This window comes from Physella acuta, unplaced genomic scaffold, assembly GCF_028476545.2.
Source record: "Physella acuta isolate Inbredline_101_S28 unplaced genomic scaffold, ASM2847654v3 ptg000450l, whole genome shotgun sequence".
Lineage (NCBI taxonomy): Eukaryota > Metazoa > Mollusca > Gastropoda > Physidae > Physella > Physella acuta.
Window position 1 is genome coordinate 728530 of NW_026731969.1, and position 16162 is coordinate 744691.

At 37.3% G+C, this 16162-nt stretch overlaps 1 protein-coding gene across 1 annotated transcript; it reads left to right on the forward strand.

Moving 5' to 3' along the window:
• Nucleotides 1-809: 809 nt before the first annotated feature.
• Nucleotides 810-14096, forward strand: LOC131943268 (UV excision repair protein RAD23 homolog B-like). The gene is made up of 7 exons (XM_059303286.1): nt 810-888; nt 1330-1418; nt 9261-9402; nt 9916-10064; nt 11963-12029; nt 12696-12833; nt 13951-14096. The coding sequence occupies exons 1-7, from the start codon at nt 846-848 to the stop codon at nt 14094-14096; spliced, it is 774 nt and encodes a 257-aa protein (XP_059159269.1). The 5' UTR covers nt 810-845.
• The last annotated feature ends 2066 nt before the right edge of the window (nt 14097-16162 follow it).

The following is a 16162-nucleotide window of genomic DNA, read 5'->3' on the forward strand; positions in this document are numbered from 1 at the left end:
TGAAGACATGGGACATATGATTTTGTTTGTTCAACTAAGCGTTGGTTACCCATTTTAGTTTTTTTCTAAAGCTCTCTTAGCCTCTCGTTCAGCTAACTCTATCTTTAGTTTTGTTTCCTCTCTATGTTTTTCTTCTGCTTCTGCTAGTTTATTTTCAGCCCACTCTAATTTTATACTTCTGGCCCAATGCCAAGAAAAAACCAAGTGACAGTTTATCTTCCCCGCTCATTGTGTTTCCCTACTTCACAGTCACGGTGGGCGTGTCGGGTAGTTTCTAATGGTCGAAATCAAAGACGAACAATGTCAAGTAGTGGTCAGTAAAAGTTCAGGTACGCAACTACGCGGAAAGGTTAATTGCGGTCCCAGTAATGACAACTTAGAAAGTTAACTTAACCTCTTCGACTATAGAGAATTTCACGCGGGTATATCTAAACCCAATGGTAGAAGGAAACCAGAGTAAGTTGTTTGCCGAGAGCACCGCACGATTTTTGCGTTACTTTTCAAAATTTAGCATTGCTACATGCACTGCCAAGCTAGTAAACTACTAAATGTGATTGTTACTACTAGCTAGCAAACTCGAATCTACCGAATAACGCTAGCTTTCTAGGATAGACGTAAATGTGTATACTGTGTCTTCTGCTATCTAAAGTAATGAGCATTAACTAATTAATAGCCAATGTAAATAGCACTTTCTCAAACGTGTATACAATCACGCATGTCTTTCAATAAATAGAACAAAGCATTAAAGCGTAAAATAATTTTATTTAAATTTGCACAGATGCCATACGTCTAACTACTACGAAATATTTTATCGAAAATCTAAGAAATACTTTCGACCTCACAAAATGGGTAATAAAGCCTCAGGTGGAGCTTATGGCGTGCCAAAAGGTAAGCAAAGCCCCGTCAGACATAATTATTTAATTTATATAAATATAGGCCTATATATATATACATATATATATATATATATATATATATATATATATATATATATATATATATATATATATATATATATATATATATATATATATATATTCATTACCATGTGGACCCAAGTGAAACAAAGAGACGCAACTAAGCCTTTTTATCGTACTCTAATACACAAAATTGGATCCATGACATTCCGGCTACCTGTGCTGCATTGACAACTGAACAAAGTTTTAGATATATCATTATCGTATTTATATATTTTAATCGATTTTTTAATAAATATAACATTTAACGAATGAAACAATATAATTCTAAAATAGTGTTATAATACGTTTGCATTGTGCAGAAACATTGAGTTTAATTACTAATGTCTAGTTTATGTTTTCATGAAATTAGGTATACAACCATCAGCTAATAGACACATCTTTGTAAGCTACTGCCATAAAGACAAAATGTTGGTGAATAAAATATATAAAGGGTTGAAGGTAAACAAAGCTTGTTGTTATTCAATTATTTAACTTATTGTTATCTGTCTAAAAAAAGTAAATATTTAGAACTCACGGGTAAATACAGTTCCTAGAACGACTTGAGTTATCCTTCTTTCATTAATTAGCCGTTGATAGAACATCATAATTTTAGTGTTATCTTGGGGAAAAAGATGGCATTGTCAAGGTATTGAGAGAAAATCATATAGTTTTAAATTATATTATAATAACTTGGAAATGCAATAATCAAAGATTACTGATTTTTTTTTTCAAAAAAATTCTTATAGTTTGTTGCCCATCGCATACATACATATATATTGTAACGTTAACCTATCTATCAGCCAAATAGAAGGAGAACGTCCCCGGATTCTTTTTTCGGGGTCATATGCAAATGCCTTACGGCCTAAGTGGATGAACACTTAACACAACGACCACTAGGGCTCGAATTTAATGTCTAGGGAAGCTAGTGATACTATTGTAATTAACACTCATCCAATCTACATACGACCTTTTAATCAGCGAACACAGTTGTGGCAGAACACAAAGATGAACTAGATAAAATATTTAATGTATAAGATATCAAAAACCCAACTTACACAATGTAGGAAAAATCACTATCACAGATTTCTACACTGTCAAAAAATAGCCACAGGCCACACAACACTGCTGTAGCTTCAGGAATTACTTAGCGACAAGTAATATTAAACTAGAAGACTAAATCAACTTAAGAAAGCAAGGCACACACAGGTCTTAAGTACTCTCACGTTCAAATGGTCAGAGTCTATAGCCGGACAATATGGACGGCTGCCTGATCAAGGTAAAACTGCCTCGTAGACTGCCAGGTCAAGATAAACTGCCACGTGTTGCGAGTGTGCAGTGCAATTAAAGACTTCTGTGACAGGGGAGGTTATCCTCAACTCATGTCGCCATTGGTTGGGATAATCATCTGATCAGAATCATTCAATCAGATTTTAATGGAAAATTTCTATGTCTCAAACACCTTAATAAGTCAGTGGAAAAACCCCAGGTGTTACACCATCATTCCATATAAGGAATTATACAATGTCAAAATAAAAATGACTCGACCTAAGTAGGTCACATCCCCTCCCTTTTTGGAAGTGACAGATAGGTTCCACAAAAACATACATAAGGAACCAATCTGGCAATGAAATAACAAAAATGTTTTACAAATGTAGGCAATCAAAATCATAATACCAGATGAAAATATCCCTGAACATAAAAGGGAAGTAACTCCAACTTTTACAATTGGTGAAAGGGGAGTAACTCTTCAAAAAGTAATTATACATCAAAATCCCTCAAAGAAGGGTATTACAATATTTCCATGTGGATATTAAAAGTGGTAAACCCGCCAGGGTAAGACCTTTATTTCAATGACTAGCTACAATATCAATTGAGTCATATGAGACATATTATTATAAAAGATTACATATAATCAAAAACCACCTTTAATTAAGGTTCACCTGAAAATAAACAAAATATTCAACAGGATTGGAATTTTGAAAAAAATTCAAAACTCACACCACTCATTTTCATATGAGTGACACTCAAACAAAACCTGTTTATGGTCCTAATGAACCACAAAGCATGTCACATGATCAATGTGTACAACAAGATTTTACATCCTTGACAAACAATCAGCCACAACATTATCACTACCCTTAATGTGTGAAATTTCCAGATTAAAATTTTGGAAATATAAGCACCATCTCAATATTCTTTGATTTGTCTGCCCTAACTTAGAGGTAAATTTCAGGGGATCATGGTCAGAAAACACTCTGACTGGATTGGTTGAAGAAGAGACATAGACTTCAAAATGTTGTAATGATAAAACCAAAGCTAAAGCTTCTTTTTCAATAGTAGAATAATTCTTTTGGTTCTCATTTAACTTCCTGGAAAAAAAGGCAATGGGATGGTCAATTCCCATGTTGTCTTCTTGAAATAGGACTGAGCCAATGGCTAAGTTGCTAGCATCAATGGCAAGTTTAAAGGGCTTGCTAAAATTTGGTGCAGCCATAACAGGAGCATTTGATAAAAATGACTTAATGGTTAAAAAAGCTTCTTGACATTTATTGGACCATTCAAATTCAACACCCTTTTTCAATAATGCAGTAAGAGGTTCAGCAATAGCTGAAAAGTTTTGACAGAACCGCCTATAGTAACCAGCCATCCCAAGGAACTTTTTGATCTCTTTACAATTTTTGGGAGGTGGTAACCTTACAATAGCATCTACTTTAGCTTCAATGGGCCGAACTTGGTTCGTTCCCACTTGATAACCCAAATAGGTAATTGAAGCTTTACAGAAATCACTTTTATGTAAGTTTACAGTAAAATTCACTTCAGACAATTTTCTAAAAAGGTTAGTCAATTGAACAATATGTTCTTCAAAAGTATTAGAAAATACAACTATATCATCTATGTAGGCCTCACATTGGTCTATGTCAGCAATGACAGAGTTAATGACCCTCTGGAAAGTTTGACCAGCATTTCGCATACCAAAGGGCATACGTTTGTATCTATAAAAACCATTAGGGGTTACAAAAGCAGATTTTTCTTTTGCACGGTCAGATAAGGGGATTTGCCAGTATCCTGAAAGTAAATCAATTTTGGAAATTATCTTAGCCTGACCAACTTTATCAATAACGTCTTCTATCCGAGGTAATGGATAGGAATCAGCTTTGGTGAGCGCATTTACCTTCCTAAAGTCGGTCACAAACCTGAAAGACCCACCGTCTTTCGGGACTAGGAGACATGGGGAACTCCAGTTGCTGAAACTGGGCTCAATGATATCATTCTTGAGCATATAATCAATTTCATCTTTTATCAAAGCAGCTTTTTCCGGGTTAACTCTATAGGGGTGTTGTTTAATGGGTTTTGCGTCACCAACGTCTACATCATGAGGTGGTACTTTCGCTTCCTTGGGGACATCCCCAAAGATAGAGGGAAATGTCTCAAATAACTGAGACAACCTATGGCTTTCCTCTGTGGACAAATGCATAAGGTGGACATTCAAATTATCTAAAAAGGAAGAATTTACCAATTTTGGGGGTTTCAATTTATCATGTATCACATCATCAGAAACATTTGAACATACAGGTAAAGTAATTTTAGCTGTGGATTGAAAATTGTTACAATTATCATAATACTTTTTCAGTGAGTTGACATGATACACTGTCTGTTTCTTTCTTCTGTCGGGCGTATTGACAACATAGTTCAAATCACTTAATTTTGAATGCACAGTAAAGGGTCCACAATATCTCAAGGATAACGCATTGTTCAGATTCGGCACTAACACAAGAACTTTGTCGCCTGGATCGAATGTTCGTTTACAAGAACTCTTATCATACAGTCCTTTCATTCTCACTTGGGCCTTTCTTAAGTTCTTGTGAGCCATTTCGCACACGGCTTTCAGTCGAACGTGAAAATCGTCGAAGTTTTCCACTGGATGATCACTGGTACCTGTCCAACGTTCGTGTATCAGCTTCAGGGGGCCACGGACAGAATGTCCAAACACAAGTTGAAAAGGCGAGTAGCTTAAAGAGTCCTGGACACAGTCCCTCGCGGCGAAAATAATCCAAGGAACAGACTCATCCCATTGGGTGTTACTATTAGCGAATGTCCTTAGCATGGTTTTGAGGGTTTGGTGGAACCTCTCAAGTACGCCTTGAGACTGAGGGTGGTAGGCTGAGCTGGTGATGTGGGTAACGCCTAGCTTGGCTAGCGCTTCCTGAAAATGGTGACTGGTGAAGTTGCTGCCTTGATCTGTTTGCACGATTCTAGGTAATCCAAAGGTAGTGAAGAACCGGGTCATGGCTCTGACTACGGTCTTTTCCTTAATGTTCCGTAAGGGAATCGCCTCGGGAAAACGGGTACTTGAACACATAAAGGTAAGTAGGTACTCGTTGCCCGCCTTGGTTTTAGGCAAGGGACCTACACAGTCCATGACGATTTTAGAAAAAGGTTCTTCTAATACAGGAATCGGACTCAAAGGGGCCTTAGGAATTGTCTGGTTTGGCTTTCCGACCAACTGACAGTTCGTGCAACTTCTACAGTAACGCGACACATCTTTTCTCATTTTGGGCCAAAAGAACAGTTCTTTGATCTTCGCCGTTGTTTTAGTGACTCCTGGGTGTGCTGACATTGGATGGTCATGTGCCAGCTTAAGTATTTCATGCCGATAAGGTGGAGGGATCCACAGCTGGTTTTTACTCAACCATGGTTCGGCTGGTGAGGCATTCACTGGTATAGCGCGACGAAAGAAGAGGCCGTTCTCGGAGAAATATTCTCCATCGTCAGATGATAGAGATTTTTCGACCGTTGCTTTGAGTTCCGCGTCGACTTGTTGAGCTTTAATGATGTCTTCCTGAAATATCCTCAGGGGTAAGCCCAGACTTGTGTTTTCTGGAAGCATAGACTCCAGTTTGGGAGTCGAATTTCTTGACGATGATGGCGGGTGTGGTTCAGACGTTGTGTCAGCCAATTGTTTGGTCTGGCTTCTTGTCACCGCACATGCAGGATACAGTTCATTATCATTATCTGGAACTGTTGACAAAGGGTCTGAAACCGTACAGGGGTATACTTTGCTTCCCGCAAGGTCATTCCCTAAAAGTAGGTGTACTCCTGGGACTGGAATACTATCTATCACACCTAAAATGACCTCACCTTCGACGAGATGATGTTTCAGGGCAAACTTGTGTAGAGGGACGACAGTAGATTTTGTCCCCACTCCCTGAATAATGGAAATCCTTCCGGTGTTCGTCTCTGGTGTAATGTCCATTGAACTTTTCAAAAGGAGTGATTGTGACGCTCCTGTGTCTCTTAGGACGGTGATATTCTTCTGAGACAACGGGTCACCTGGTTTGCTAATGATGGCTTCGGCAATAAAAGATGAAAAGTCAACTTTTCTCGATCCCTCGAGATCGGTAGACTCGGAAGAAACTGGATGGTGGCGAGAACAGTCAAAATGTGACTGCACATAATGTGTGGAGACTTGACTACCTTCTTGCGGACACTTAGGGTTAGAGTCCTTTTGAATTCTAGAGTTCATAGTTGAACTGGCTGCTTGAGGGGATAGAGCATAGTGCGCGGAAGTACGCACCACCTCTCTGTTATTCTGAAGACGTTTGTAACAGTCCTTGACATGGTGACCAGGCCTTTTGCAGAACTGGCATACTGCTCGACGATTGAGAGTTGATCTTGGTTTCTCTTTGGACTGTGATGCCTTCAAATGTTGGCCAACAGGAGGATTGCTGCCAAAAAGGGGAAGCACGGGGTTGAGGCGGTTTCCTGACACTGGTGGTTTCTTATGCACCAACATATATGTGTCAGCCGACTCAGCAGCCTTCTGGATGTCAGTTATCTTGTTATCCAGAATGTGTAGTCGTATCTCTTCAGGCAGGGACGATAGGAATTCTTCCCTTAGGATAAGTGACCTGAGTTTCTCAAACTCAGAAACTTCCTCAGAGTGTAGCCACCTTGAGAATATTTTCTCCTTTTCAAAGAGAAATTCCACATATGATTGTGTGGGTAACTTGCGGAGTGTTCGGAATTTTGTCCGATAGGCCTCGGGCGTCAGTGCGTAGGCCTTTAAAATGGCAGTCTTGACCAAACTATAGTTATTTTGAACGTCGTGAGAGAGTGCCTGGTATGTTTTTGAAGCTTTCCCAGTAAGGACAGAGCTCAATAAAGCAGTAATGGAAGTTTCGGGCCATTCACATGTCTTCGCTAAACTCTCAAACGAGTTAAAGAAAACGACCAAATCTGTTTCATCAAATTTAGGAACTAGTTTCCCAAATTTGGCAATCACTTGCCCTACCGACAACTTTTTTGGATCTACCTGAGAAGTGACATCACTAACTTGACCAAACTCTAATTCCAACCTCCTCTTATCTAAAGCAATTTTAGCCTCTAACTCCTGTTTCTCTAGAGCACTTCTAGTTTCAAACTCCTTTTCTTTTAAAGCCTTCTCTAAAGCAATTCTAGCTTCTAATTCTATCTTCTCTAGAGGTTTCTCCTCGCGGAGTAACACCCCAGCCAACAAGCTTTCATCAAATACCCCTTCATTAATGAAATGAACAACAATTTTGTCTCTCAACACCTCTGACTTCTGCGTAACAGAATAATCCAATTTCAATTCCTTAACAACACTAATCAAAACTTTTCTACTCAACTTTTCTACACCTTCAAAAGTAGGATTAGCCAAAAAAGACTCCATAACACTAACTTTCAAATCACAACAAGCCTAGGTTCACTAACTTAACACGGTGAGTTGGGCCGTGTACTTGACCTCTAAATGTAGGACGTGACACGTCTGCTTATTTGACCTAGATACTCTAGCCTGAGCGCGCGTTGTAAGAACACTGCGCTACTGGATATAAAAACAACTAAATCCAACTAACCTTAGTATTCAACTGATATAACCAACAACTGGAACGACAGATTAAATCTCGGCGAGCTCCCACTTTGTAACGTTAACCTATCTATCAGCCAAATAGAAGGAGAACGTCCCCGGATTCTTTTTTCGGGGTCATATGCAAATGCCTTACGGCCTAAGTGGATGAACACTTAACACAACGACCACTAGGGCTCGAATTTAATGTCTAGGGAAGCTAGTGATACTATTGTAATTAACACTCATCCAATCTACATACGACCTTTTAATCAGCGAACACAGTTGTGGCAGAACACAAAGATGAACTAGATAAAATATTTAATGTATAAGATATCAAAAACCCAACTTACACAATGTAGGAAAAATCACTATCACAGATTTCTACACTGTCAAAAAATAGCCACAGGCCACACAACACTGCTGTAGCTTCAGGAATTACTTAGCGACAAGTAATATTAAACTAGAAGACTAAATCAACTTAAGAAAGCAAGGCACACACAGGTCTTAAGTACTCTCACGTTCAAATGGTCAGAGTCTATAGCCGGACAATATGGACGGCTGCCTGATCAAGGTAAAACTGCCTCGTAGACTGCCAGGTCAAGATAAACTGCCACGTGTTGCGAGTGTGCAGTGCAATTAAAGACTTCTGTGACAGGGGAGGTTATCCTCAACTCATGTCGCCATTGGTTGGGATAATCATCTGATCAGAATCATTCAATCAGATTTTAATGGAAAATTTCTATGTCTCAAACACCTTAATAAGTCAGTGGAAAAACCCCAGGTGTTACACCATCATTCCATATAAGGAATTATACAATGTCAAAATAAAAATGACTCGACCTAAGTAGGTCACAATATATATATATATATATATATATATATATATATATATATATATATATATATATATATATATACATATATATATATATATATATATATATATATATATATATATATATATATATATATATATATAATCGAAAATAATAAACAAAAGCCTCGCCTTGTTACCTTTATTACAATTCTAGGACTGATGTTTATTATATATTGCTTTGCTTATTTTAGATTGTCGCCTAAGTTTTAATAGTGTGCATAAGTCCTCTATCATAATGGAAAAGGGATACACAGCATTAAATAAAAAAAATGGCTATAATATTAAGTTTAGTTTACTTATTCGTATTGATATACATGAAAACACAAACATGCTTAGTTTACACATTCCTATGCGCGGGTTGTAGTGTTGTTAGCATTGTGGAGGTGTTGGTGCGGTATATTATTTCATTTATGTTATTCTATTCCCTTAAGTATTTTTAATATAACAGTTGTTTTTGTGTTTTTTCTTTTCTCTAAAAAGTAGATTTATTACTTTCACATCGAAGGGAAGTACGGCTATGCAGCTCGTACTAATTACATATATTTTGTCAAATAAGGATGACGGTTTCGATGTTTGGATTGATCAAGAAAACATGGGAGGTAACCTACTAGAAGGAATGGCTAAAGCTGTTGAAGACTCGTGGGTTGTCCTTATTTGTATGTCTGAACACTACCAGAGCAGCCCCTACTGTAAAATAGGTTGATATTCGTGTTTGTATTCATACAAATGATCTTGCACACATTTTCATACAAAACGCAAACACTTTTTACCCAACACTAAATATTTCTTACTATTTTATTATAATTTTATAGACAACCAACCACCATATGACATTAAATTATATATATATATAACATGTATATATATATATATATATATATATATATATATATATATATATATATATATGGGTGTGTGTTATGCAATGTGTGCAACATTCAACTATTATCACCATTTTATTCTCACGTAGTTAAAAGATATGTATATACATTTTGCACTCTATTACGTTTGCTATAAAGTAAATTATTTTAATATTCTTTAAAACTAGTGTCATTTATCCACCTTAAGTGTCACACCTTATACGTTACATCCTACCATATATCGAATACGTAAAATATTCGCATCAGCAGATATTCATTTGACATATACATTGATTGGCACATTTCGCTATCATATATTTGTAATCTTTAAACCGACGTTATTTACAACAGAAACTGAATACACAGTCATGCAGCATAAAGAATACATTATGCTTAAAATGCAGGAAAACTTTTCCCCTAATGGCTGGCTAGGTGTTACACAAGGGGCCAAAAAATTCTACAACTTTAGTAAATCTGGCAATTATGATAGCATGCTCAAGGTTTGTATCAGTTTTTTCCCACGTTTTCTTTAACTTGCTTTCGCGCCTGTTTGGTTTTCCAATCAAATCTTGCGATCGAAATTTCGGGCACTTCCCAGTTAGCTAGCGCGCTGCAATTTTCAGGGAAGCTTTGTTTCCGATGACAATACAATATTCAATTGTTATCATTACTAAATTGATCTATGGAAACATTTTATTGGTCATTTTAGACCCCTATATATTTGTACAAAAAATGGACATAACATAGTAATTGTAATTTGATGAAAATAAGGTTCGGTACTCTCCCTCTTTTGGCTTACTGAGCAGTGGTCACGCGGTGTTTGTGTACAAACAACCGGAACGTAACAACTGGTGGCCAGTATGGGGGAGACGATATGGTCGAGTGGTTGGGCACACGATTGCTAACCCACTCGACACGGGTTCAAATCTATGTGTTCTAGTCAGTAACGTATTCACAAAACAAAGCCATAACCCGCTTCTTGTAAAAACAACGCTTCGTGTCTAACTTCCAACTTTACTCCGTCTCAATTCTTTACCCACAACAGACCAGCCCTCGTCCTAACCGCTATCATCTAACCCCTGACAATCATTCACTCCTCCTTTTATACCGCATATCGACCTTGGGATAACAATACACAAACACACCGGGGTTACAACAGTACTTTCCCTCTTCTGGCTTACTGAAGGAGCAAGCACGCGACTGGCTGAGTAGTGGTCACGCGGTGTTTGTGTACAAAGGAAGTAGAATGGTGATGGTCGAATGGTTTGCACGCGAGGGCAAAATGGTGAAAGAAACGGCAACACAGAAGAAACGTCGATTGGAAAAGGCACGTGTTTTTTACAAGTTGTCTTCGTTTACCCAAAAAAAGGGAATGCGAAAAGATAAGATCGATAGCAAGATTTTAATGCAAACAAACAGACAAAGACTAAAGTAGAAAATAATTATCATTAAAAAAGTTTTAAAAAACCCACGTTTTCTGATTGAACTAAAAAGTAGAAAATAAATGCTATACATCACAATAATGCAAGCGATGAAAAACGTGGGGAGCCGTGATTTTCTTACAGTTTCTAATACTGTTGACTCTCTACATGCTCCCTAATAAAACTCAATAGTATTATCTAATCAATAGTAATATAACTTTTACATCTTATATTATCAATGACCGATAAAAAACTTACTTCGGCGCCCCACGTTTTTCATCGCTTATAGTAGAGGGATCGCTTGCATTATTGTGATGTATAGCATTTATTTTCTACTTTTTAGTCAATCAGAAAAACGTGGGTTTTTTAAACTTTTTTAATGATAATTAATTCTGATTGATAGTTACATAGTTAAATTCATCGGATGAACTTTGCAATGCTTTAGTTTTTATATTAAACGTAAGGCTCACTTGTTATTATTAGAGATATAACAGAAATGTGCTAATGTGTTAACTTTCGTCCTAAAAATAAAAAAAAATTGTAAAGGCAAATCTTGTGAGGCCCGTATGTACATTCGAACCGAGGCTGATCTTGATTGATTGTCCGGTATAAAAATCAAAACATGTGCACCGATTTGATTCACTTCGCCACACTTATGGACTATAACAAAAGAATAAGTTTAGGGATGAAGGAAAGAAAAAGTCAATGTAAGGTATGAAGGATAGTGATAATTATAGTGATATAGATTGGGATAATTAAGAGGATAGGGTTAGGGTTTTTGTTTATAAGTATGTTTGTGTTTGTGATTATGTGTTTGTGATTATGGTTGTGACTGTGGTTGAGTTTACTGTTATTTATATTTTCTATAGTGTCCATATTAACACACGGGCATTTAATTGAAAACTGTATGTTTCCCAAAACCCGTTCAGAGCCAGGTATTTTCTGCTAATGTATTAATTAACATATTTTTTTTAAAGGAATTAATCACAGAGTTGCAGGCAGTACGTCATCGGGTTTTGCTGGACCTAAAACAAGTGCCAAAAGGTAAAAAGTTTTTAATTCTTTGTCCAATACTTTACTTAGCTTAAACTAGCTGTACATGGTGAACTATTTTATTACGATTACATTCTTGCAACTTTTCTAGAATGTGTTGGAAAGTTAGCTATATTGAAAGTAAAGTGTAAGATAAATTATTTTCTAAAATTGAGGATCACAAGTACATTTCATATTCAAAAAGCAAACTACAAATTTATAATTAGACCTGTAAACCACTTTTTAAAAAAGCAGGGGACTTTATGAGGCCATAATGTATACAATTTAAATGTACATGTATACCTTTGTTTTAATTACTTTGTAGTAATATTGGGTAAATCTTGATGTGTTATTTTGTGTTATGTTATCTTCTATATTTTAAAATGAACTTTAATTGTTTACATCCTAGCGAAGCAGTAAATGTACATATAATGCGCCTTATTTTGGCTTGCCGCTCTCCCCTACCAAAATAAACTGCGTACTCCCCTATGATAAGAACCTCCTGTGTTATATTTTCCATGGTTCATCTGTTACTGATTGTCTACACTGACAAAATCCTCGCTTGAATCAAATAAGTCCGGTGTTTGTCTTGACTTCCTAAGATCGACTGACTTAACCACTGCGGTTCGATCTAACCCAACTGGATAACAATTCATGTAACTTTTTTTGTTAAACTAGCTCAAGAGAAGAAATCCCCTACAACAAGTACGACTCAGCCATCTCTGCCCACGGCATCTGAAACAAGAGAGCCAACGAATGCTGAAATGCCAACACCACCTATTACTGAACCACCGCCACGGGAAACTACACCGCCTGGTACTTGACATTAAAATGTTACAAGATGCCGTATAAAATTATAGATTCAAAATAAGGGCTCTGGTTATAAAATAAACTACACACATACACACACATATATAAAAAATATACATATATACATATATATATATATATATATATATATATATATATATATATATATATATATATATATATATATATATATATATATACTAGCGTACCCGTTCCCCGCGCGTTGCCGCGGGGATAGAAGAAAGTTTGACGAATGTATTAGGATTTCACCAAAGCGTTACCAATCATATGTTCTTAGACGCGTGACCGTCTTTTCTAAATGTGAGTTATGTAAATGTAAACAATGGATTATAAATATCGGGATACGGGTTTACCTACACTACCGCATGAAAACATTGAGTGTACATTAATCGCTCACCGAAATAATATGGTACAACACACTTCGGTGACCGCCCATGTGTCAGAGACGTAGAGGGGCGCTCTCAGGGCCTCCACCCCCCCTCCCCCGATTACACTACCGCATAGGCGCGGCGTACGACCCCTGGCTCCTTAAAACTAACAGGCGCCATTGTGCCAAATAGCATCCTGTTAATAATGATGCAGATTTCGTCATTCGCTAAAGTGACACAAATTAAAAGGAGTTTTTTTTTAACACGTAAAAAAAGTATTTGACGTGTTTTAAATATCAGTGTGACTGATGCAATATTCTTACATTACTAATGGTCTATTATATAATATTAGATGCTCGATCTCAATTTCTGACTGGATTGTCTAATAATAGATGCTTATTGCATCATTCGCAATGTGGCGAAATTCTACAGTAGGCTCCTCTTATTCAAAAAGTTACATCCTAGCGAAGCAGTAAATGTACATATAATGCGCCTTATTTTGGCTTGCCGCTCTCCCCTACCAAAATAAACTGCGTACTCCCCTATGATAAGAACCTCCTGTGTTATATTTTCCATGGTTCATCTGTTACTGATTGTCTACACTGACAAAATCCTCGCTTGAATCAAATAAGTCCGGTGTTTGTCTTGACTTCCTAAGATCGACTGACTTAACCACTGCGGTTCGATCTAACCCAACTGGATAACAATTCATGTAACTTTTTTTGTTAAACTAGCTCAAGAGAAGAAATCCCCTACAACAAGTACGACTCAGCCATCTCTGCCCACGGCATCTGAAACAAGAGAGCCAACGAATGCTGAAATGCCAACACCACCTATTACTGAACCACCGCCACGGGAAACTACACCGCCTGGTACTTGACATTAAAATGTTACAAGATGCCGTATAAAATTATAGATTCAAAATAAGGGCTCTGGTTATAAAATAAACTACACACATACACACACATATATAAAAAATATACATATATACATATATACATACATATATATATATATATATATATATATATATATATATATATATATATATATATATATATATATATATATATATATATATATATATATATATATACTAGCGTACCCGTTCCCCGCGCGTTGCCGCGGGGATAGAAGAAAGTTTGACGAATGTATTAGGATTTCACCAAAGCGTTACCAATCATATGTTCTTAGACGCGTGACCGTCTTTTCTAAAAGTGAGTTATTTAAATGTAAACAATGGATCATAAATATCGGGATACGGGTTTACCTACACTACCGCATGAAAACATTGAGTGTACATTAATCGCTCACCGAAATAATATGGTACAACACACTTCGGTGACCGCCCACGTGTCAGAGACGTAGAGGGGCGCTCTCAGGGCCCCCACCCCCCCCCCTCCCGATTACACTACCGCATAGGCGCGGCGTACGACCCCTGGCTCCTTAAAACTAACAGGCGCCATCGTGCCAAATAGCATCCTGTTAATAATGATGCAGATTTCGTCATTCGCTAAAGTGACACAAATGAACAGGATTTTTTTCTTTAACACGTAAAAGAAGTATTTGACGTGTTTTAAACATCAATGGGACTGATGCAATATGCTAGCGTTACTAATGGTCTATTATATAATATTAGATGCTCGATCTCAATTTCTGACTGGATTGTCTAATAATAGATGCTTATTGCATCATTCGCAAAGTGGCGAAGTTCTACAGTGGGCTCCTCTTATTCAAAAAGTTATTTTTTCATCTTTGGCAAGGTGACGAAACTGTACAGAAGGATTTTCTTTCGTTACAAAGTTATTTTTAGAAGCCTGTTGTAGTTTTACCGCTGAATATAGTAGTACCCCTTACTCGCTATGCAGGACGCTCGATTAACCGATGCCAAGTGCCAACATAGTCGCTCTAAAACTCTGGGCGCCCAACCGTGTATTCACGAAAGTTGTACCCTACATGGCGCCGCCCATAAGAATCTTTAGTTTTCTTTTTCGCAGAAATATTCTCGGGAGTATTCTCATCTACTCCCTAAAAGTTTCATGGCACTCGGATGAACCGCATCCGATTTTTATTTTTTATATACCGTGTATAGAGAAAATACGCCCCCCCCCCCCGAGGGTGCCGCCCTTGCAATATTAAACAATATGTTTTTTTTGCAGAACCCTACTATTGAGTGATCTAATCATCTCCCCAAAGTTTCATGGTACACGGATAAACGGTGTGAAACCGAAATAGACTTTCATTTTTATAAACCGTATATAGAGAAAAATCGCACCCTCCCGCGGCGCCGCCCTTGCGAAATTAAAAAAAGATTTTTACAGAACCTTTCCTAGAGTGTTATAATGAACTCCCCAAAGTTTCATGGCGATCGTGTGAACGGTGTCACCCCAATTCACTTTTATTATTTTTATATACCGCATAAAGAGAAAAAACAAATCGCGCCCTGCCGGAGCGCCACCCCTACAAATTTGAAAATGTTTTTAGCGCAGAAATCTCCCCAGTTATATTCTCTACATGTTCCCAAAGTTGCATGCCTATCGAATGAACGGTGTCACTGCAATTCACTTTTACTATTTTTATATACCGTATATAGAGAAAAATCACACCCTCCCGTAGCGCCGCCCTTGCGAAATTAAAAATTATTTTTTTTACATAACTCTTCCCTAGAGGGTTATAACGAACTCCCCAAAGTTTCATGCTATTGGATGAACAGTGTGAAATCAAAATAGACTTTTATTTTTATATACCGTATATAGAGAAAAAACAAATAGCGCTTATTGCGTCATTCGCAAAGTGACGAAACTCTACAGTAGGCTCCTCATATTCAAAAAGTTATTTTTTCATCTTTCGCAAGGTGACGAAACTGCACAGAAGGATTTCCTCGCGTTACAAAGTTATTTTTAGAAGCCTGTTGTAGTTTTACCGCTGAATATCGTAGTACCCCTT